This window comes from Bos javanicus, chromosome 29 (assembly GCF_032452875.1).
Source record: "Bos javanicus breed banteng chromosome 29, ARS-OSU_banteng_1.0, whole genome shotgun sequence".
In the NCBI taxonomy this organism is placed as follows: domain Eukaryota; kingdom Metazoa; phylum Chordata; class Mammalia; order Artiodactyla; family Bovidae; genus Bos; species Bos javanicus.
Genome location: NC_083896.1, coordinates 11,974,411 through 11,997,053, shown reverse-complemented (window position 1 = coordinate 11,997,053; position 22,643 = coordinate 11,974,411). Strand labels below are relative to the sequence as shown.

General features: G+C 41.3%; 1 protein-coding gene across 15 annotated transcripts in view; it reads right to left on the bottom strand.

Annotated features, from left to right (window-relative positions):
* DLG2 (discs large MAGUK scaffold protein 2) overlaps positions 1-22,643 on the bottom strand; it is a 2,330,119-nt gene that overhangs the window by 464,585 nt on the left and 1,842,891 nt on the right. For all 15 annotated transcript variants that reach the window (XM_061406089.1, XM_061406091.1, XM_061406093.1 and 12 more), the window contains one exon: positions 11,242-11,310. In XM_061406089.1, the coding sequence (XP_061262073.1) occupies positions 11,242-11,310 (69 nt within the window). The remainder of the gene's footprint in view (positions 1-11,241; positions 11,311-22,643) is intronic.

The window sequence follows — 22,643 nt, the reverse complement described above, 5'->3', positions numbered from 1 at the left end:
GCAATTCATGGGGTCACAGAGTCGGAGACGACTGAGCAACTGAACTGATAGAGTGCAAAAGAATCTAGGACTTTGTTTCTTCAACTCAACCTCATCACTTTGTAAATCACATGGAGGTGGCTGAGTTGAACCTAGAACCCAGGTCTCCTGATTCACAGTGACTGTATATTTTGTAAGTAAATATCTAGGCACTTAGACTAAGAAGACTGACTACTTTAAACCAGCATTATTTTGGGAAATTGAAATATGCTAGTTGTAAAAGAGCATCTCCCATTAAGGCAAAAGAAGCTGGCTAGAGAACAAAAGGGCAAATGATTCCAGTCGAGGTCCTGTTCACAGAGTGTTCCCTGGAAAGGCCAACTGTTCAGGCCTAATGTGGGAACAACAGAGGCTCCCTGGCCCCACCAACGCATGGTCTCAAGAGCCTGTCGTGGTCTTAAGAGTGTGGAGAGGGACACTCTTGTGCCAAATAGAGGTGCATGGTTATCCCTACATAGACAGGCCTGTTCCACTGAGCAAGAATGACAGCGATAGCTCCACAGACCAGCTAACCCGAGATGATGGGTTCCCCTAGATGCATTTGTTTACAGGCAAGACCACTTGCTGGTTCTCCTTGGGCTTACTGATGGATTTGGGAGAAATTTTTTGGTTGGGGTCAGTTAGACCATCCACTCCATATGGATTCCTTCGATTCATAGAGGGTGGTCAACACTTTTCAGGGCAGCTATTTTATTGATGTGAAAATGCTAGTTTCTAGAAAATTCTGCCTCTGTATTGTTGCTAAAATGATTTTTTAAGGTAAGATAAAATAGTGTATTCCCTCTACTGGACAAAAGGAAGTATTTGAATAGTTGAAGATTAGGAGGAGGCAATGGCACCCCACTCCAGTACTCTTGCCTGGAAAATCCCATGGATGAAGGAGCCTGGTAGGCTGCAGTGCATGGGGTTGCTAAGAGTTGGACACGACTGAGAGACTTCACTTTCACTTTTTCACTGTCATGCATTGGAGAAGGAACTGGCAACCCACTCCAGTGTTCTTGCCTGGAGAATCCCAGGGGCAGGAGAGCCTTGTGGGCTGACGTCTATGGGGTCACACAGAGTTGGATACGACTGAAGTGACTAAGCAGCAGCAGCAGCAGGAAATCTTTGCAGTATTAGGAAAATACTTCCAGGATTTTTTGCACATGATTTTGCAGAGAAGGCAATGGCACCCCACTCCAGTACTCTTGCCTGAAAAATCCCATGGACGGACGAGCCTGGTGGGCTGCCGTCCATGGGGTCACTGAGCGTCGGACACGACTGAAGTGACTCAGCAGTTCTTTTCTTTTTAACCCCTGTCTAGTTCCAAACACATTCTTCAAAACGCAATTTGTGTTACCTCTCCTGAGAAACCTACCTGGCTTCCCAGAGGCAATAGCTTTTTACCATTTCAGTTTTAATTCTAGTGGCTATCTCCCTATTGCTAAACACATGCTTATATTGGAGCAGCTGACCCTTGAACAAAGGGTGGGAGTGAATCTGAGTGTAATTTATGGTTAGCCCTCCATATCTGAATTTACCCCACATCTTTGAATCCAACCACCTGTAGGTAGTACAGTACTAGAGCATTTATTATTGAAAAATATCCACATATAAGTGGACCTGCACAGTTTGAATTCACATTGTTCAAGGGTCAACTTCATTTCACTAACTTCTGTTTTGTTCCAGAGTTATCTCTGGGATGGTCTTTGTTATGTGTGTTTTAATCCTGTTTCTGTCCCTTGGTAGGTTTGTTAAAATATTTGGTAACCCGTGGCTGTCTGTCCACATTTAAGAACAAAGTGGTAGAAAGGCTTAGGAGAGTGTTGCACATAAGGGCAAAGCTTTTTTACCGAAAAACTTCAGGTTAGAGGGGCAAACCTGAAACTTGCTCCCTAATTAGCAGGTGTGTGTGAGTGCACACACACACCATCAGTCACTCAGTTGTGTCCAACTCTTTGCAAACCCAGGGATTATAGCCTGCCAGTCTCCTCTCTGCATGGGATTTTCCAGGCAAGAATACTAGAGTAGGCTGACGATTCCTTCCCCAGAGGATCTTCCTGCCCCAGGGATGGAACCTGCGGCTCCTGCATTGGCTGAAGGATTCTTTACCACTGAGCCCCCTGGGAAGCCCCAACTAGCACGTAGAGCAGGGCTTTGGTGTGGGGGCAGTTCCTCAGGAGAGTCCTCCTGTTTCTTTAGAGCAGAGAGTTCATTTCCCGACTGGTGGTGTGGACTTGCCTGGCAGCTGCTCTGCATGCAGGGCTGTGCCTGCTGCGTGGGGACATCTTGTCACATCATCCTATTCTCAGGCTCTGCTCTCAGTGCCATCTGCTGTCACTATTCTGCAGGCTCCGGGTTTCCTGGGCTCTGTTAGGCAGATCCGCTCCTCTCTGCACTCTGGGCTCCTCTCTACAAGGCAGCTTCACCGTGGAGGGCTGTGCTGTGGGAGGCAGCCCTGGAAACACATCGCCAGGAGACGGCAGTCACATAGACTGCCACGGGCGAGGTGCCCTGGAGCCACAGCACGTGCCCTTCTTCTGGAGCTGATCTAAGGCAGGGCTGCCTCTCTCTGCCTCTTCCATCTCTCCCCTTCCATCTGCTTTCTGTCATGCAGAAATGTGCTGAAATCTTCTGGCCTTTGATGCCCCCTCTCATTTCCTTTATAGTTATGGGACTGTCCTCTCGCCCTGTTTTGTTATTCCATTAGCTTCTTTTTAATGGGGTCTCAGGAGGAAGAGGAGATTAAGATGCGTCTGTCAACTTGAACCCGAAGCAAGGCACTCATACTGTTAATGGGGATGTTATTCTGCCTCGTTATGTCTGGCATAGCTATAGATGATTCAGATATCAGTTTAAGAAACCGCAGTAACTCTATGAAGAGGCTCAATGAGATAGTTCTGTTGTCTCTATGGATCAAATTAACTGGGAATCTGAAATATTTCCACTTATCTTATGTCAAGTAGTAGCAACTTAGGTGAAAAATACATAAACATATGGCCTTTTAAAGTACATTCATTTTTATAAATATCCTATGTAGTTGCTTTTTTCATGAAGGCATCAGGAAGGAGAGTTTTCAAATAATGAAATTTCCAATTTCAGCTGATTACCTACTTTCAGCAGTATTACACCTTAATGGGAAAACTGCTAAACGCCCAATGACCTACACAAAATGTAAAATACCTCTCCTACTGGGTGTACAGTGACAATGACTTTATGCCACATTATCTATGTATTTGATGGTCAGCAGGGCACATATAGCATAAACTGTAGCGTTCTGGGCTTTGGAGAGAATTACTAAGGTGTTGCCTTCTAAATATTCCAGCAATGCAAGGTTAATTCTGTCTCAAATATTTTGTATCAAGAAATGTTTTACATACATAGGGACATATATATATGTATTTAATAATAAGCGTTCAATATAGGTCTTCAAACTAACCCAGGCTTTAAAAATGAGTTTTGTTTTCTCAGAACACTTGGACGAAGCGTATATTCAACTAGTACTTGGCTGTCGTTTAGCTGTTCAGTTGTGCCTGACTCTTTGTGACCCCATGGACTGTAGCCTGCCAGGTTCCTCTTTACATGGAATTCTCCAGCAAGAATACCGGAGTGGGTTGCCATTTGCTTCTCCAGGGGATCTTCTTGACTCAGGGGAAGAACTTAAGTCTTCTGCATTGCAGGTGGGTTCTTAACCATTGAGCCACCTGGGAAGCCCCAGCTAGTACTTATTACAGAAAGGTGGTGAGTCCTATGCTTGTCTCCCTTTGGCTGAATAGGAAGTTCATGCTTATAGATGGGATGTGTTCTGTTTAAGATTAACAGTAGATGGCAGAAAGGTCAGGATTCAAAAACTACTTCTTTGATTACAGAGTCAGTTTTTTTCCATGATTGCAGAGAACAGAATATTCTTCATGGTGGATTATTAACTAGGTAAAACAAACTACTCTATAGCAGTTAAAACAATGGGACCTAGTCGAGGATACCATTTCCTGTTTTTGAGAAATGGGGTCACTCTGTTCCGACGTCAGGGTAAGGCCTGCACATTTTTTGGCTTCATCTTGACGGAGGATTAGTGTTAGCGATTGCATTTATCACAGAGGTCATTTCACTCAAGTGGAAAACAGTGCCAAATGCTAAAGAATGCTGATTGGCAGCTGCTAATAAGCTTTTGTGAACAAGAAGAAAGAAGGAAAAGGTTTGGAAACAGCTCTAGCAGGAAATGCCATTGTTCAGCATAGCTTGAGGGAAGGCTTCTCTGTGTAAGGACTAATCCCTGGAACGACAGCCACCCTGCGTGCTGCTGAAGGAGGTCTGTTTAAGGAACTAGGAGGGGGAGGTGGAGGCCAGTGGTAAGCTCAGCCCCAACACCCTCGCCTCTACCACAATTAACACTTCAGCCTGCACGTGGCCTCCAGTGCCATGCCAGGTGATGGGCTATTCATTCTACTTAGACTCTTAGGCTTAGAGTCAGTTCTACTTCTTTATCATTTTTTATCCTAGGAAATTCTTCACTATGTCCAGCTTAGTCTGAATGTAGCTTATAAATGGCGTGACCACTGATTTCCAACTCAATAAAGCCTTTTTCATGCCACATTATAGGAAATGGAGTTGTACAGTGAAGCCAATTAGATTTCAAATCTAGGCTTGCTATATTCTATGTAAGGGTCTTTGGGAAAATTACTTAATGTCTCTGAGGATCATTTTTTAGGAAAAAAGATGCCTGTTTCATAAGATTATTATGGAAATAAAATCAGATAAGATAGGTAGATGGCTGGAAGGATGGATGGATAGATAGCCTGGTACCTAATAAGCACTCAGTGAATGTTAGTTTCTTTTCCCTTGAAGAAATACAATGGATTTATACTGTTTTTACTCCCAATAAATTACACATTTTGAATATGATCTCATTAAGCACATGATGAAGCTTTCTTCTTCAAACCAAAGAATCCTAATCCCGTCAGTGTTTGCTTGATAAAATGCTGTCCCATCCCTTTGTTAACTCTGGATGTTTTTCCTTGGTCCTTTCCACATATCCAATTTAACCTGTAGAATTCAAAACCAATCATAGTTCTGTGGAGGATGCAACAACCAACTGAGTTTTGTGGGAGTGTTTTTCTTAAGTATGGTACTTTCTAGAAGGAGAGAAGTATGGAGAATATAATCATAAGCCTGCATAAACTTGCACTGCAGATTCTGACTGATGGATGTTCTCACGTCCAGCTGGAGAATACTCACAGACTGCAAAGGCTAGTTCCTCTCGTGTGTTTACGTAGTCCCTTTGCTTTAACTTTTTAAGAGATATATATATCCCAGTAATGTAAGAGCATTTCTTATTCTGGTCCTAAATTATTCTTTTGGAGCTGAGAAGAAGCTGATAAGTAGAAAAAGCTTAGGTTGTTCTTTCCTTGTTTAATAAGCATATAAATACAATCTTGGTAATCAAGGTACTTTTAACATATATTTACTCAGCAACGAGGCAAGCTCAAAGAGTGGTTTGAATTGCTTCCACAAATGATTATTATGTATATAGAAATATGCCTCCCCAGAATATAGCAAAGATACCAGTGACTGACTTTTAATAAAGTCTTATTTGATATATGGAGAAGGAAATGGTAACCTACTCCACTATTTGATATAGATGAGAAACTCTCATGGCTTATTGATTTACCTTATGTATAACAATAACAGCAACAACTACTATAGCAAACACACATACAATGCTAGTACTAATATAAAAATTAAACATATATGTAATTTTAATTCTTAAAAGAACTCGATAAGGAAATATCATCGGTATTTCTATTTTACATATTAGGAAACTGAGGCACAAAGAAACCAAGTAACTTGCTGTTACATAGCTAGTGAATTCCTTAGCCTGGATTTAAACACTGAGAGAATGGTGAGGATTCATGATCTAGACCGTCTTGTATATTATTATAGAACCAAATGCTATGAAGTATTTATTGAAAACCTTTTCTTTTTTTTTTTTTTTAAGAAATAGAACAAATGTCACAATGAATATAGTAGTTTATTACTGAGAAAAGTTACCTGGTTCTTTCAGAGCTAAGTTTCTATTTAGTGAACCACTACTATCTCTGTTTTTTTTTTTTTTTTAATTATTGGAGTATAGTTAATTTACAATGTTGTGCTGGTTTTAGGTGTAAAGTGAAACAGTTATATATATATTCTTTTTCAGATTCTCTTCCCATATAGGTTATTACAGAATATTGGGTGGACTTCCCTGTGCTATACAGTAGGTCCTTATTAGTTATCTATTTTATACATAGCAGTATGTACATGTTAATCCCAATCTGCTAATTTATTACTTCCTCCCATGTTTCCCTTGTGGTAAACCTAAGTTTGATTTCTAGATCTGTGAGTCAGTTTCTGCTTTGTAAATAAGTTCATTTGTATAATTTTTTACTAGATTCCATATATAAGCAATATTATATGATATTTGTATTCCTCTGACTTATTATGATAATCTCTAGGTCTACCCATTTTGCTGCAAATGGCATTATTTCATTCTTTTTTATGGCTGAGTTATATTCCATTATATGTTTGTGTGTGTGTGTGTGTGTTATATGCGACCACATCTTCTTTATCCATTCATCTGTCCTGGCTATTGTAAATAGTGCTGCAGTGTATACTGAGGTGCGTGTGTCTTTTCAAATTATGGTTTTCTCTGGATGTATGCCCAGCGGTGGGATTGCTGGATCATATGGTAGTCCTATAGTTAATTTTTTAAGGACCCTCCATACTGTTCTCTGTAATGGTTGTATCAATTTACCTTCCCACAAAAAGTGTAGGAGAGTTCCCTTTTCTCCATACTCCTTCCAGCATTCATTGTTTGTGGATTTTGTGACGACGGCCATTCTGACCAGTGTGAGGTGATACCTCATTGTAGCGCTGATGTGCACTTCTCTAATAATTAGTGATGTTGAGCATTTTTTCATGGGCTTTTTGGCTCTCTGTACATTTGAAGAAATGGCTATTGATTAATAGATTTTCTCTCCACTTTTTAATGGGGTTGTTTGTTGATATTGAGGTGCATGAGCTGTTTATGTATTTTGGAGATTAATCTCTTGTTGGTCACATCATTTGCAAATCTTTTCTCCCATTCTGTGGGTTGTCTTTTTGTCTTGTTGATGGTTTCCCTTTGATGTGCAAAAGCTTTTAACTCATTTTTGTTTTCATTATTCTAGGGGATGAATCAAAAAAGATATTGCTGCAATTTGTGTCAGTGTTCTGCCTATGTCGTCCTCTAGGAGTTGTACAGTATCCAGTCTTACATTTAGGTCTTTAAACCACTTTGAGTTTATTTGTATTCCTATGGAGGTATTGCTTTGTGCTGGGTCCCGGTGCATTTGAAACCTGGTGTGTGCCCTCCGAGAGTCTCTGCTTCTCTCAGCCCTGTGGTGCGCCTACACTCAGGACCCGCCTGCCGTCAAAGCCAAATGCTCCGGGGTTCTTCCTCCCAATGCCTGACTCTCAGGCTGTCTTGGAGTGCTATTTTTATGTGGGAATGCCCCTGTGTAACTTCTATGGGCTTAATATTTTTTGCTGGTGAAGTCAAAGTGTTAAGTCACTCAGTCGTGTCTGACTCTTGTGATCCCATGGACTACATAGCCTGCCCGGCTCCTCTGTCCATGGGATTCTCCAGGCAAGAGTAATGAAATGGGTTGCCATTGCCTTCTCCAGGGGATCTTCCCGACTCAGGGCTCAAACCTGGGTCTCCTGCATTGCAGGCAGATTCTTTACTATCTGAGCCATTTTTGCTGGTAGGGCTGTTTTAATATGGATGTCTGCCACCTCTTTCCTCCGTGTATGCTGGGTGTTATTACCCTGATAGAAGGTATGGCTGATGGTGAGGTGACCTGGGCCTGCATTGGATACTGAGCGGGGCCTTCCCTTGCTCTGAGGTTGTCTCTGCCTTGTCAGAACAGGGTCTGCTCCCTAGTGGTTGGAGCAGGGACCCGAGATCTGTTTCTGATTTGCGGTGTGAGGCAGGTGGGATTGGAGCACAACCGCTGGGAGAGAAGTCGCTGAGCTTTCCTCCTCTAGGGTGGTTCACCTGTGCGTGTGCTCTGCTGTGTCACTTTTCACCTGCTCTGCGGGCTCATACACTAATCCGCTACTGGACCTGCTCTCAGCACCGCCTTAACTGTAGGAATGGCAGCAACCGGCTTCTCTCAGGCATTGTATTCACTAGGCTACCAGCTTACACGCACTGAAGTCAGGTCCCAGAACTGCCGTGACTGTGCAGGACTGCCCTGGGAATTACGGAGGCAGCTCAGACTGTGACCGGGCCCAATCTCTGTATGTGTGTGCCCACAAAGCCCACAGTTGCTAAAGCTAGACTCCTCTCAGTGGTGGGAGCTCTTGCTCATTCAGGTGTTCGGCAGGGGATGAGTTTACAAAGCCGGCTGGGGTGGTGGGGAGGTGGATGGGTATAGATCCCAGGTCCCCACAGCCCACAGCCGTGGAGAGAGAGTTCTGCCCTCCCTCCTTAGTTGCACAGGCCCTGGGGCTCAGCTGTGGTTTCAGCTCCACCCTGCATGTGGGCCTTCCGCCAGGGTCTGCTCTTGAGGTTGTGCTGGAGCACACACAGGGGTGGGGCTGGGACCACAGGCGGGCACGCCAGCCTGCTCAGGCCGGAGCCCCTCCGAGCACCCAAGGAGGTTGGGGCGGGCACGTGGGGAAATAGGAAACGGCGGCCGGGACTTCTTTCACAAACATGTGCGGTTGTGGAGCCCCTTACCCGTCCCTTCAGGCTGTCTCTTTGCAGCTGATCACAGTCCCCTCCCTGACCCCGGGTTCCAGCACCCAGCCTCCATCCACACCAGCACACACGACTCAGGCTGGGAGGCGCAGGGTTGACACAGACCGTCCATGCAGGTCTTACTCTGTCCTGCCTGGTTGCTGCGCTCTCCTCTGAGCCCCTGAAGCTCCCCTCTGTCCCAGCTGATCTTCCCACCAGGAAGGGGGGTGGTTCCCCAGACTCAGGAACCTCTCCTTCAGCTCCCCCACAAGGGTGCGGGTCCCTTCCCCTTTCCTCTTTGCTTTCTTTTGTCCTTCCTGGTTGCATGGGGATTTTATCTTTTTAGTGTCTGTGGTCCTCTGCTAGTGTTTAGCACATGCTCTGTTGTGAGAACTGTCCCATGCCCGATGTACTTGTGCAGAGAGGTGAACTCCACATGCTCCTGTTGTGCTATTGTGACTCCTCACCCCTCCTATCTCAGTTTTCTTCTTCTTAATAGAGGAGGTAGAATAGTTTGATGTTCTTTACCATCAAAAACAGAGGAGGAGGAGGCGGTATCTATCTTATCGATGGGAGAGCAGTTGGTCTTATAGAAGTCACATTCCTTTCACTCATGTTCCTATGGGTTTGGGGAGATTCAGTGGAGTTTTTGTTAGAGGCAAGAAAGGACACCCCATAAAAAAGTGTTTCTAAAATTTATGTTTTTCCAGGAAGGTCAACATCTTCCTCCCAAGTCTGTGTCCACTTATGGACTGTGCTGACGTGGAGAAGAGGAGAAAGTTGGGCAAGGAGAAAGGCGGCAAGGACTAACCCAAGGTAAGTTCCACCTGAAGGGTAGAAAAGATGGGTGCTGCTCATGCCTGCAAGCCTCGCATTTGCAGCTGCTGAGGACAGATGGGAAAGAGTGATCAGGTGCTTTGAGGAGGGACTGACGCTGCTTGGGGAAAGTGGTGAATGTGCCAGAAGACTGCAGTGCGCTGCTTCCAGGGAGTCTGAAGGTAACTGAGGTCCTAGGGGACCACGTCTTGGGGGGGGCGGGGTTGCTCAGTTTTCTTTGCATTGGTGCATGTTTGGTTCTCCACCCATCCAGGCTACATCACCAGTGATCACTAACAGAAAGGAGATAGCCACAGGAAAACAGTAAGAAAGCTATTTCTCATATTTTAAAAAAGACTTGGAAAATTTTATTTGAGCCAAATGAGGGTAGCATCTCAGAAAGCTCTGAGAGCTGAAGTACCCATTAGCAGTCAAGACAGTTATATAATTTTTTTTTTGAGACAGAGGGCTGTACATTAAATGACATATTATTAAAAAATTTTTTTTTATTGTAGTATAGTTTTTTTACAATGTTGTTAGTTTCTACTGTACAGCAAAGTGAATGAGCTATACTTATAAGAAATACCATTTTTCTATTTTTTGAACCCCGTAACTACCAGAGAAGTAATCTAAGAGAAAGAAAGGTCTAGAGGGTGGTATGAAAGAGAGCAGATGACTCCTCTATCCACTCCAGAGCACTTTGGTGGACCCCAAGTCTTAATAATAATGTTGGAAAGAGAGACAGAGGTTTGACTAAAACACGAGATTTCAAAATGGAGAGAACTAATGAAGTTAGAGGTTTGAATTAAAATGCCATTAAGGAAGCCTACTTGTCCTGGGAAATAGGATTGAACAAAGTATAGATGGTAACAGATATTGGAAAAATAAAATGATTTCATTTTTATACAGTAACCAGTTAAAGGTTCTCAATTAAACCAGTCATGAGTATAAAGCAAGTGGAGGGAAATATTAGCCCCTTTTTCTTAGCCCCTTCAGCTTCTGCCCGATGTGGGAATTTAGAAATGCAAAACACTCGGTCCTCTATATGTAAGCCTGGCCAGCCAACATTGCCACTCCCATCTTCTGCCTCGCACACCCAGTGCCACAGAACTCAATCACGTCAGTGGCCTTTGGCCACCTCACCTCACTGGTGTTCATGGTTTTTCATGTGCTTTTTCTCCTGCAGCGAGTACCCTTCCTTTAAATGTCTGTTAGGCAGATATCCACAGATGCTTCAGTTCTTAGCTTGAGAGTTAAGTCAGGATGGTTTCAGAGAAGACCTGTTTCCCCTTCCCTCTTTGTTACCCATTCTCAGTCAAATATCCTTTCTGGATCCTTCCTTAATCCCTTATATGTATGCCCCATGTGATGCTTATGCCATATAGAGGTAGCTATCTATGTTTCTGTCACTCTTAATATGTAATGATCCCGCTGAAGGAAAACAAGAGTTCTCACTTGACTTATTGCAGTACTTTGCTCAGTGGTTGGCGTATAACAAAAGCATTAGAAATATTTGCTAACAGAAAGGAAAAAATGGGAGCAAAGTGGTGAAGGAGGGTGGGGGAAGGAAAGAAAAAGGAATTTATGCTCAAAGTGATGAGGGTGCATAGTTTGGTTTAAAAGAAGACTCTATATTATTATCTTACCCTTCCAGGGAGATGGCCCGTTGGAGAGTCACTGAAGGCTGACGGGTTGCAGTGCTGTGTTGGGAATGACTGCAAGAAAAGAAAGACAAAACAAACACAGGTCATTCATTTAAAGTATCTTTGCACATTCTAATCAGGCCTATGGTCAAAAAAACAATCAATCTTAGAAGAAACACAGGAGTGATTAAACAACTGTTCTTTGCTGATAAATAGAATCATCCACCAAACTAAAACACTCTACCAGGTAAGGGGTTAATTTTTCTTTATCATTTGATGTCAGCATATTTTGTTCAAAAAGCAAGCTTTAAATGAAGGGTAACTGTGAAAAGAAACATATTTGGAAGAGGTCATTATTTTCCCCTTGGAATAAGACAATGTAGAACATAAAAATACATTTCATTATGATGCAATGTATTTCTTTTTTTAATTTAAATTTATTTATTTTAATTAGAGGCTACTTTATATGATGCAATATATTTCTAAAAAATGCACATTTTTTTCTAACAAAACTTTAAACAGAGCAAATTTGAAAATTGGAGTAGTATTTAGTACAAATTTATTAATTTAAATTTGGAATAATAAAAATAATTCAGCTATTGAGTGAACATAAAAGCTTGAAAAATGGGATTTTCAGTTGCATATTGATGTTAGAATTTAATGTAATTTTGAATTTATTTTGGTTGCATGATAATAAGGTAAGACTGATTTTATGGATAAGTAGTTGCAGTAGATATTGTAGTATCTAACATTTATTGAGCACCTATTGCCTGAGTTACTTTTCTAAATATATTTTTTACATCCTTTATTTCTTACAACTCTGTGAGGCATGTACTGTCCCATTTGACAGATGAGGAAATTAAAGTACAGGGCAGCTTAGAAACTTGCCCAAAGTCACGTGGTGAATACCTGTGCTTGGACTGGCAACTAGACTGACACTAGTGCCTGTCTTCATATCACTTTCCAAATGGTAACAACTTTTTGGTTTTAAAGATTTTTGCCTTACTATCTAAGAATACTCTTCATTTGGATATAGAGATGCACAGTTTTCAATCTAAGAGCAAAAAGGAATGTATTGTGAGTTTCCTTTGTGTTAAAGTATATGATAAAATGTATTTCAAGCTGTAATTTTAGTAGTATTTAAAAATTATTTGTAACAACAGTTACGTATACATTATACATATAGTGTATGAAGGTGTATATACTTTCATGTAAATATATATATAGAGAGAGTGAAACTTGAGTTAAATATTTGTAGAACATGAGGCATCTTCATACTATTCTAAGACTTCTCAGCACATACGCTGAATACACTGCCCCTGTCAAAGAGAACCAAGCTATACAGGTTGCAGATTTTTATTCAAAACGTTCATCCTCATGGGTGAGAAGAGGTAGCTCTCTCTGATGAGTATTTAACTGTGACATGGGTAATATTTACCTGAGGTTGAGGGAGCAGAATGTGTGACAACAGCTAAAATCTAGAGAGTGGTTTTCTTCAAGCTAAGCCTTGTGTCCTTTGTTTCCTGACTCCCTCATAGTGCTGAGCAATACTCACGGCACTAAACGCATTTGACTGACTAACTGAAAGGAAACGCAGCATTCAAGAGCCAGACTGCTGCTGCCAAGTCGCTTCAGTCGTGTCCGACTCTGTGCGACCCCATAGATGGCAGTCCACCAGGCTCTGCTGTCCCTGGGATTCTCCAGGCAAGAACACTGGGGTGGGTTGCCATTTCCTTCTCCAATGCATGAAAGTGAAAAGTGAAAGGGAAGTCGCTCAGTCGTGTCCGACTCTTAGTGACCCCATGGACTGCAGCCCACCAGGCTCCTCCATCCATGGGATTTTCCAGGCAAGAGTACTGGAGTGGGGTGCCACTGCCTTCTCCGCATAGCCAGACTGCTGAGTTCAAATCCCAGCTTTTTCATATAGACTACTGTGACCTTGACTGAGCTTCTTAAAGTTCTCTGTAATAGTATGTTCCTCATAGGGTAGTTATAAGGATTCAATAAACATAGTTTTTAGAACAGTGCCTGTTATATGGTAAAAGCTACATAAAAGTATTTATTAAATAAGCCAATATGATTTAGCAGAATGTCTACTTTGTGATGTTTCATACTAAATAAGCATAACTATTTAGATCATTTCAGTTAGCCATAAAGTCAATGCCACAAGATATGGATTTGTGAGTATACCCTAACTTGATAAAATTAAAATGTAAAAATAACATTATAAAATTAATAGAAATCAGCCACAACAATCAGATGAAGAAAAAGAAAGAAAAGTTATCCAAATTGGAAGGGAAGAATATGCAGACCCCATAAATATAATGTCATTATATGCAGATAATGATACTATATAGAGAAAATAAGGTGCTACCAAAAACTAATAGAGCTCATCAATGAATTCAGTGAAGTCACAGGATATACAATTAATATACAGAAATCAGTTGCATTTCTTTCTACTAATACCAGAAAGGTAAAGTTTAAAAAAAAATCCCTTTTAAAATTGCACCAAAAAAAAAAAAAAATACTTAGGAATGAACCTGACCAAGGAGATGAGACTTACATGCTGAAAACTAAAAAGTGCTGATAAAGTAAACTGAGGATGATTCAAAGAAATTCACATTGTTAAAATGGCCAAACTACCCATAGCAAACTATAGATTTAATGTGATCCTTATCAAAATACCCTAAAATTTATATGGAATCACAAAAGACCTAGAATTGCCAAAGTAATCCTGAAGAAAAAGAAAAGAGCCGGATGCCTAACTTTCCTAGTCTGCAGACAATGCTACAAAGCTACAGTAGGAAAAACAGTACAATATTGAACAAAAACAGACATATGGATCAATGGAATAGAAAGCCCAGAAATAAACCCAAGCACTTATGGTCAAAATTAATCTACAACAAAGAAGGGAAGAACACAAACATAGAAAAGAGTCTCTTCAATAAGTGGTTCTGGGTAAACTGGACAGTTTCATGTAAAGGAAATTCAGAGCATCCTCTAATATCATATATAAAAATAAACCCCAAACAGATTAAAGACCTAAAATAAGACTGGATCTATAAAACTCTTAGAAATCAGACAAAACATTCTGACATAAATTGTAGCAATGTTTCCTAAGGCCAGTCTCCTGAGGCAATAGAAATACAAGCAGAAATGAACCTAAGTTGAACTTATACTGTGGCTGAAGGGCAGGGCCAGACAAAGTGTGGTCCCCTGGAGAAAGGAGTGGCAAACCACTTCAGTATTCTTGCATTGAGGACCCCATAAAAATAATGACAAAAAGATATGACACCGGAAATGAGACCCCCCCAGGTTGATAGGTGTCCAATATGCTACTAGGGAAGAATGGAGAAACAGCTCCATAAAGAATTAAGAGGCTGGGCTAAAGCAGAAACATTGCCCAGTTGTGGATGTGTCTGGTGGTGAAAGGAAAGTCTGATGCTGTAAAGAACAATACTGTATAGGAACCTGGAATATTAGGTACAAAAGTTATGACCAACCTAGATAGCATATTCAAAAGCAGAGACATTACTTTGCCAACAAAGGTCTGTCTAGTCAAGGCTATGGTTTTTCCTGTGGTCATGTATGGATGTGAGAGTTGGACTGTGAAGAAGGCTGAGTGCTGAAGAATTGATGCTTTTGAACCATGGTGTTGGAGAAGACTCTTGAGAGTCCCTTGGACTGCAAGGAGATCCAACCAGTGCATTCTGAAGGAGATCAGCCCTGGGATTTCTTTGGAAGGAATGATGCTAAAGCTGAAACTCCAGTACTTTGGCCACCTCATGCGAAGAGTTGACTCATTGGAAAAGACTCTGATGCTGGGAGGGATTGGGGGCAGGAGGAGAAGGGGACGACAGAGGATGAGATGGCTGGATGGCATCACTGACTCGATGGACGTGAGTCTGAGTGAACTCCGGGAGTTGGTGATGGACAGGGAGGCCTGGTGTGCTGCAATTCATGGGGTCGCAAAGAGTCGGACATGACTGAGCGACTGAACTGAGCCAAGGTAAATTGGAAGTGGTCAAATAGGAGACGGCAAGAGTGAACATTGACATTTTAGGAATCAGCAAACTAAGATGGACCAGAGTGGGTGAATTTAATGCAGATGACCATTACATCCACTACTGTGGACAAGAATCTCTTAGAAGAAATGGAGTAGCCCTCATAGTCAACAAAGAGTCTGAAATGCAGTACTTGGATGCAATCTGAAAAACAAAACAATGATCTCAGTTCATTTACAAGGCAAACCATTCAGTATCACAGTTTTCCAAGTCTATGCCCCCAAAACTAATGCTAAAGAAGCTGAAGTTGAACATTTCTAGGATTACCTACAAGACCTTCTAGAACTACCACCAAAAAAAGATGTCTTTTCCATCATACGGAACTAGAATGCAAAAGTAGGAAGTCAAGAGCTACCTGGAGTAACAGGCAAATTTGGCCTTGGAGTACAGAATGAAGCATGCCAAAGGCTAACAGAGTTTTGCCAAGAGAACACACTAGTCATAGCAAACACCCTCTTCCAACAACACAAGAGACAACTCTACACATGAGCATCACCAGATGGTCAATACTGAAATCAGACTGATTATATTTTTTGCAGCTGAAGATGGAGAAGCTCTATACAGTCAGCAAAAACCAGACTGGGGGCTGACTATGGCTCAGATCATGAATTCTTAAGTCAAATTCAGACTTAAATTGAGGAAAGTAGGGAAAACCACTATACCATTCACATATGACCTAAAAGAAATCCCTTACAATTATACAGTGACAACAGCTACTGCTTATTTAGAACTTAGTTCAAATCAAAATGTCTTACTAAGTCAAATCCCTTACAGTGAAAGTGACATGTAGATTCAAGGGATTAGATCTGAATGACAGAGTGCTTGAAGAACTATCAGCGGAGGTTCGTAACATTGTACAGGAGGCAGTGATCAAAATCATCTCCAAGAAAAAGACATGCAAAAAGGCAAAATGGAGGCCTTTTGCCTTTTTATATTGGCAAGGAGGAAGCTGTACAAATAGCTGAGAAAACAGAAGTGAAAGATCAAGGAGAAAAGGAAAGATACACATATGTGAATGCAGGGTTCCAAAGAATAGCAAAGACAGATAAGAAAGCCTTCTTAAGTGATCAATGCAAAGAAATAGAGGAAAACAATAGAATGGGAAAGACTAGAGATCTCTTCAAGAAAATTAGATACCAAGGGAACATTTCATGCAAAGATGGGTACAATAAAGGACAGAAATGGTATGGAAATTACAGATGCAGAACGTATTCAGAAGAGGTGGAAAGCATACACAGAAGAACTATACAAAAAGATCTTCATGACTCAGATAACCATGATGATGTGATCATTCACCTAGAGTCAGACATCTTGGACTGTGAAGTCAAGTGGGCCTTAGAAAGTATCACTACAAACAAAGCTAGTGGAGGTGATGGAATTCCAGTTGAGCTATTTCAAATCCTGAAAGATGATGCTGTGAAATTGCTGCACTTAATATGCCAGCAAATCTAGAAAACTCAGCAGTGGCCATGGGACTGGAAAAGGTCAGTTTTCATTCCATTCCCAAAGAAAGGCAATGCCAAAGAATGCTCAAACTACCACACAATTGTACTCAGCTCACATGCTAACAAACAATGCTCAAAATTCTCCAAGCTAGGATTCAACAGTATGTGAACCATGAACTTCCAGACGTTCAAGCTGGATTTAGAAAAGGCAGAGGAACCAGAGATCAAATTGCCAACATCCATTGGATCATCAAAAAAGCGAGAGTTCCAGAAAAATATCTACTTTTGTTTTATTGACCACACTAAAGCCTTTGACTGTGTGGATCAAAACAAACTGTGGAAAATTCTTCAAGAGATGGGAATACCAGACCACCTGACCTGCCTGCTGAGAAATCTGTACGCAGGTCAGGAAGCAACAGTTAGAACTGGACATGGAACAATGTACTGGTTCCAAATTGGGAAAGGAGTATGTCAAGGCTGTATATTGTCACCCTGCTATCTATGCAAAGTACATCATGGGAAATACTGGGGTGGATGAAGCACACGCTGGCCTCAAGATTGCTGCGAGAAATATCAACAACCTTAGCCATGCAGATGATACCACTTTAATGGCAGAAAGCAGAAAGGAATTAAAGAGCCTCTTGATGAAGGTGAAAGAGGAGAGTGAAAAGGCTGGTTTAAAACAACCTTCAAAAACTTAAGATCATGGCATCTAGCCCCATCTCTTCTTGGCAAATAGATGGGGAAGACAATCAAAAAATGACCGCAATTACAAATGCTAAGACATGGAAGCAACCTAAATATCCATTGACAGAGAAATTAATAAAGATGATATGGCACATTTATACAATGTAATATTAGTCATTAAAAAGAAAGAAATAATGTAATTTCCAGCAATATAGATCTAGAGATTGTCATAGTGCATGAAATATGTCAAAGACAAATATCATATGATATCACTTACATGCAGATTCTAAAAAGAAAGGATACAAATTAACTATTTACAAAACAGAAATAGTCTCACAGACTTAAGAGAAATTGTTACCATGGGGGAAGGGTGGGGGGAAGAAGGGATAGTTATGGCATTTGGGACTGACATGTATACACTGCTACATTTAAAATGAATAACCAACAAGGACTTTATAGCAGAGGGAATTCTGTTCAATATTATGTAACAAAGGGGGAAAATTGAAAAAGAATAGGTACATGTATATGTATAACTGAATTACTTTGTTGTACACCTGAAACTATCACAACATTGCTAATCAACTATCCTCTAATATAAAAAGTAAAAAAAGGGAGCAAATTACCTAAATAGACATGTCTCCAAAAAGCACATGTAAATGAACAACAGGCACAGGAAAAGATACTCAACATCATCAATTATTAGAGAAATGTGAATCAAAACTACAATGAGGTATCACCTCACACCATCATCAAAAAGTCTACAAATAATAAATGCTGGTGAAGATGTCGAGAAAAGGAAACCCTGTTACACTGTTGGTGAAAATGTAAACTGGAAGAGCTGACTCATTTTAAAAGACCCTGATGCTGGGAAAGATTGAGGGCAGGAGGAGAAGGGGTCGACAGAGGATGAGATGGTTGGATGGCATCACCAACTCGATGGACATGGGTTTGGGTAAACTCCAGGAGTTGGTGATGGACAGGGAGCGACTAAACTGAACAGTCACTATGGAGAGCAATATGGAGGTTCTTTTAAAACTAAAAACAAACAAAAAAACTAAAAAAAATGTTACAATAAGATCTAGCAATCCCACTTCTGGGCATACATTCAGAGAAAACTCTAGTTTAAAAAGGTACATGCACCCCAATGTTCATAGCAGCACTATAGTAGCCAAGACATGGAAGCAACCTAAATGTCCATCAGCAGATGAAAGGATAAAGAAGATGTGGTATGTATACATGATAGTATTACTTATCCATAAAAAAGGATGAGATAATGCTATTCACAGCAACATGGGAGGACCTAGAGGTTATCATACTAATTGAAGTTAGTCAGGGAAAATAAATATGATATCATTTACCTGTGGAACCTAAAAAATGATGCGGATGAACTTATTTCCAAAACAGAAACAGATTCACAGAAATTAAAAACAAACTTATAGTTACCAAAGGGAAAAAGAGGCAGAAGGCATAAACTAGGACTTTGGGATTAGCAGATATAAACGACTATACCTAAAATAGATAAATAATAAGGTCCTACTATATTACACATTCAATCCCAAAGAAAAGCAACGCCAAAGAATGTTCAAACTTCTGCACAATTGTACTCATTGCACATGCTAACAAGGTCATGCTCAAAATCCTCCAAGATATACTTCAGCAGTATGTGTCCTAAGAACTTCCAGATGTACAAGCTGGATTTAGGAAAGGCAGAGGAACTAGAGAACAAATTGCCAACATTTGTTGGATCACAGAAAAAAACAAGGGAATTCCAGAAAAACATCTACTGCTTCATTGCTTATGCTAAAGCCTTAGATTGTGTGGATCACAACAAACTGTAGAAAATTCTTCAAGAGATGGGAATACCAGACCACCTGACCTGCCTCCTGAGAAACCTGTATGCAGGTCAAGGAGCAACAGTTAGAACTGGACGTGGAACCACAGACTGGTTCAAAATTGGAAAAGGAGTTTGTCAAGGCTGTATATTGTCACCCTGTTTACTTACCTTCTACGCAGACTGCATCATATGAAATGCCAGGCTGGATGAATCACAAGCTGGAATTAAGATTGCTGGGAGAAATATCAACAACCTCAGATATTCAGATGATACTATTTTGTGTGAACTTGCAAAAGGGTGGAGTAGAAGGATGTGTGCTCATCTTCTGCGAGAACTCCAAAATTGCAACTAGCTGCTGAACAGCCGTTGACAGGAGAATGTTGGATCCCACCAAAAAAAGATAACCCCATGTCCAAGGGCAAAGGAGAAGCCCCAACAGGAATGTAGGAGAGGCTCAATTGTGTTTAAAATCAAACCTCAGAGATGCTCAGAGGGAGCAAACAAAGCCTTATGCGCAACAGGACCGAGGGAAAGGAAGAGGGATCCAATACGAGACTGAGCCAGACCTGCCTGTGAGTGTCTGAGTGTCTCCTGCAGAGGCCCGGGTCAGCCGCGGGACAGGGGCTCTGGCTCCAGCAGTCCTGGAAGTCGTGGCATGTGGCACAAGTCCTCTTGGTGGAGGTGGCCATCAGCCCCACTACAGAGCCAACGACCAGATGACCCACAAACTGGAGAACAATTATACCAAAGACGTTTTCACACTGTTGCCAAAGTTCTAGGGCCCACAACAGATTTCCCAACCTGGGGATCTGGCAAAGGGACTGAGAACCCACAGGAAATTTGACTTTGAAGGCCAGTGGGTTTTGATTCTAGAACTTCCACAGGACTGGGGAAAGAGAGACTCTTGGAAGGCACGAAGAGAACCGTGTGCACACCAGGACCCGGGAGAAAGGAGCAGTAACCCCACAAGAGACTGAGCTGGACTTGCCTGAAAATTTGGGAGTCTCCAGTGCAGGCTTGGGTCCACAGTGGTCTGCCGTGGGGTCAGGGATGCTGACTGCAGCAGTCCTGGGAGGTGCAACATGCTGGCCTAAGTCCTTTTGGAGGAGGTCCCTGTTACCCCATCATAGTTTGGCCTCAGGTCAAACTACAGGGAAGGAACACAGCCCCACCCATCAGCAGAAAACTGGAATAAGGATTTACTGAGCATGGCCATACCCACTAAAGTAAGACTCAGTTTCCTCACAGCCAGTCCCTCTCATCAAGAGGCTTCCACAAGACTCTTATCCTCATCCATCAGAGGGCAGACAGAATAAAAACCACAACTACAGAAAACTAATGAAACTGAACACATGGATCACAGTCTTGCTAACTCAATGAAACGATGAGCCATGCCATGTAGGGCCACCCAGGATGGACAGGTCATGGTGGAGAGTTCTGACAAAATGTGGTCCACTGAGAAGGGAATGGCAAACCACTTCAGTATTCTTGCCTTGAGAACCCCGTGAACAGTATGAAAAGGCAAAAAGATAGGACACTGAAAGATGAACTCCCCAGGTCAGTAGGTGCCCCATATGCTACTGGAGATGAGTAGAGAAATAACTCCAGAAAGAATGAAGGGATGGAGCCAAAGCAAAAACAACATCCAGTTGTGGATGTGACTGGTGATGGAAGTAAAGTCCGATGCTGTAAAGAGCAATACTGCATAGGAACCTGGAATGTTAGGTCCATGAATCAAGGTAAATTGGAAGTGGTCAAACAGGAGATGGCAGAGTAAACATCAATATTTTTTGTATGGGTGAATTTAACTCAGATAACTATTGTATCTACTGCTGTGGGCAAGAATCTCTTAGAAGAAATGGAATAGCCTCAGAGTCAACAAAAGGATCCAAAGTATACTACTTGGTTGCAATTTCAAAAGTGACAGAATGCTCTCAGTTCGTTTCCAAGGCAAACCATTCAATATCACAGTAATACAAGTCTGTGCCCCAACCGCTAATGCTAAAGAAGCTGAACTACTGAGCCCACATGCCACACTGCTGAAGCTCATGTGCCTAAAGCCTGTGCTTCTCAACCTTGAAATGCAGTGAAGTGAAGGTTGCTCAGTCGTGTCCGACTCTTTGTGACCCCATGGACTATACAGTCCATTGAATTCTTCAGGCCAGAATACTGGAGTGGGTAGCCTTTCTGTTCTCCAGGGGATCTTCCCAACCTGGGGGTCAGACCCAGGTCTCCTGCATTTCAGGTGGATTCTTTACCAGCTGAGCCATGAGGGCAGCCAAGAACACTGGAGTGGGCAGCCTATCCCTTCTCCAGCAGATCTTCCCAACCCAGGAATTGAACCAGGGTCTCCTGCGTTGCAGGCGGATTCTTTACTAACTGAGCTATCAGGGAAGCTGTTCTCCACCTGGAAGCCACCACAATAAGCTCATGCACCACAACAAAGAGAAGCCCCATTCCCTGCAACTAGAGAAAGCTTGCATGCAGCAGTGAAGATCCAGTGGAAAGCAAAATGCATACACAGTTTTAAAAACTCAAACAAAGATAAATTCACATTTAATTCCACTGTCTGGTCTTAGACTTTACAGAATCACCTAACTTAATTCTCAGAGCTGTCCTATAAGGTAGTTATGAGTATCCCCATTTTATATATAAGAAACAGAACATATAGAACCTAAATACCATGTCAGAAAACAACAGCTTTCAGATACGGAGCCAGAATTCCAACTAAAGTTATTTTTGTTTCCAAGTGTATGTGGTTTAAACTCTGTGATAATGACTCTCTGTATATCCACATGTGTTTCACCTCATTTTATATATACACAGACCATGCAGCACCTCATATCTGCATTTTCCCCTCTTACATTGTAATTACATCCTTTCTGGTAAGGTTTCCGTAATTATTATTTTGGTATTATATAATGTTACTGCCTCTGAAGATGTAATTTATTTAATCATCCTTTTACAGTTGGCTATTTGGGTTATTTCTATTATTTTAATATTAGAAACAATGCTACAATGAACATACCGATATCAATTACTTCTTTATACTTGACAATTTCCTTTGAATGTATTCCCCCAAATGGAAACATTAGGTTATGTTTTATGATTTGTTATCATTTTTCAAAGGTTTGTACCATTTATTGCCTCTAAAAATATGTGTCACTTTCACTACAATTTAAAAGCACTGATATTATAATTAAAAAAACACTGATAACATAATAGGTACAAATGATATTCCCTATATATAAGTATTTATTAATGAGAATGACTTTTTTTCCTATAGGTTTATCTGCTAATTCTATTTCTTTTGTTTAAACTGTTCAATCTTTTTTCATTTACTATTTATCTTCCACTGGTTTATAGAGTACCAAT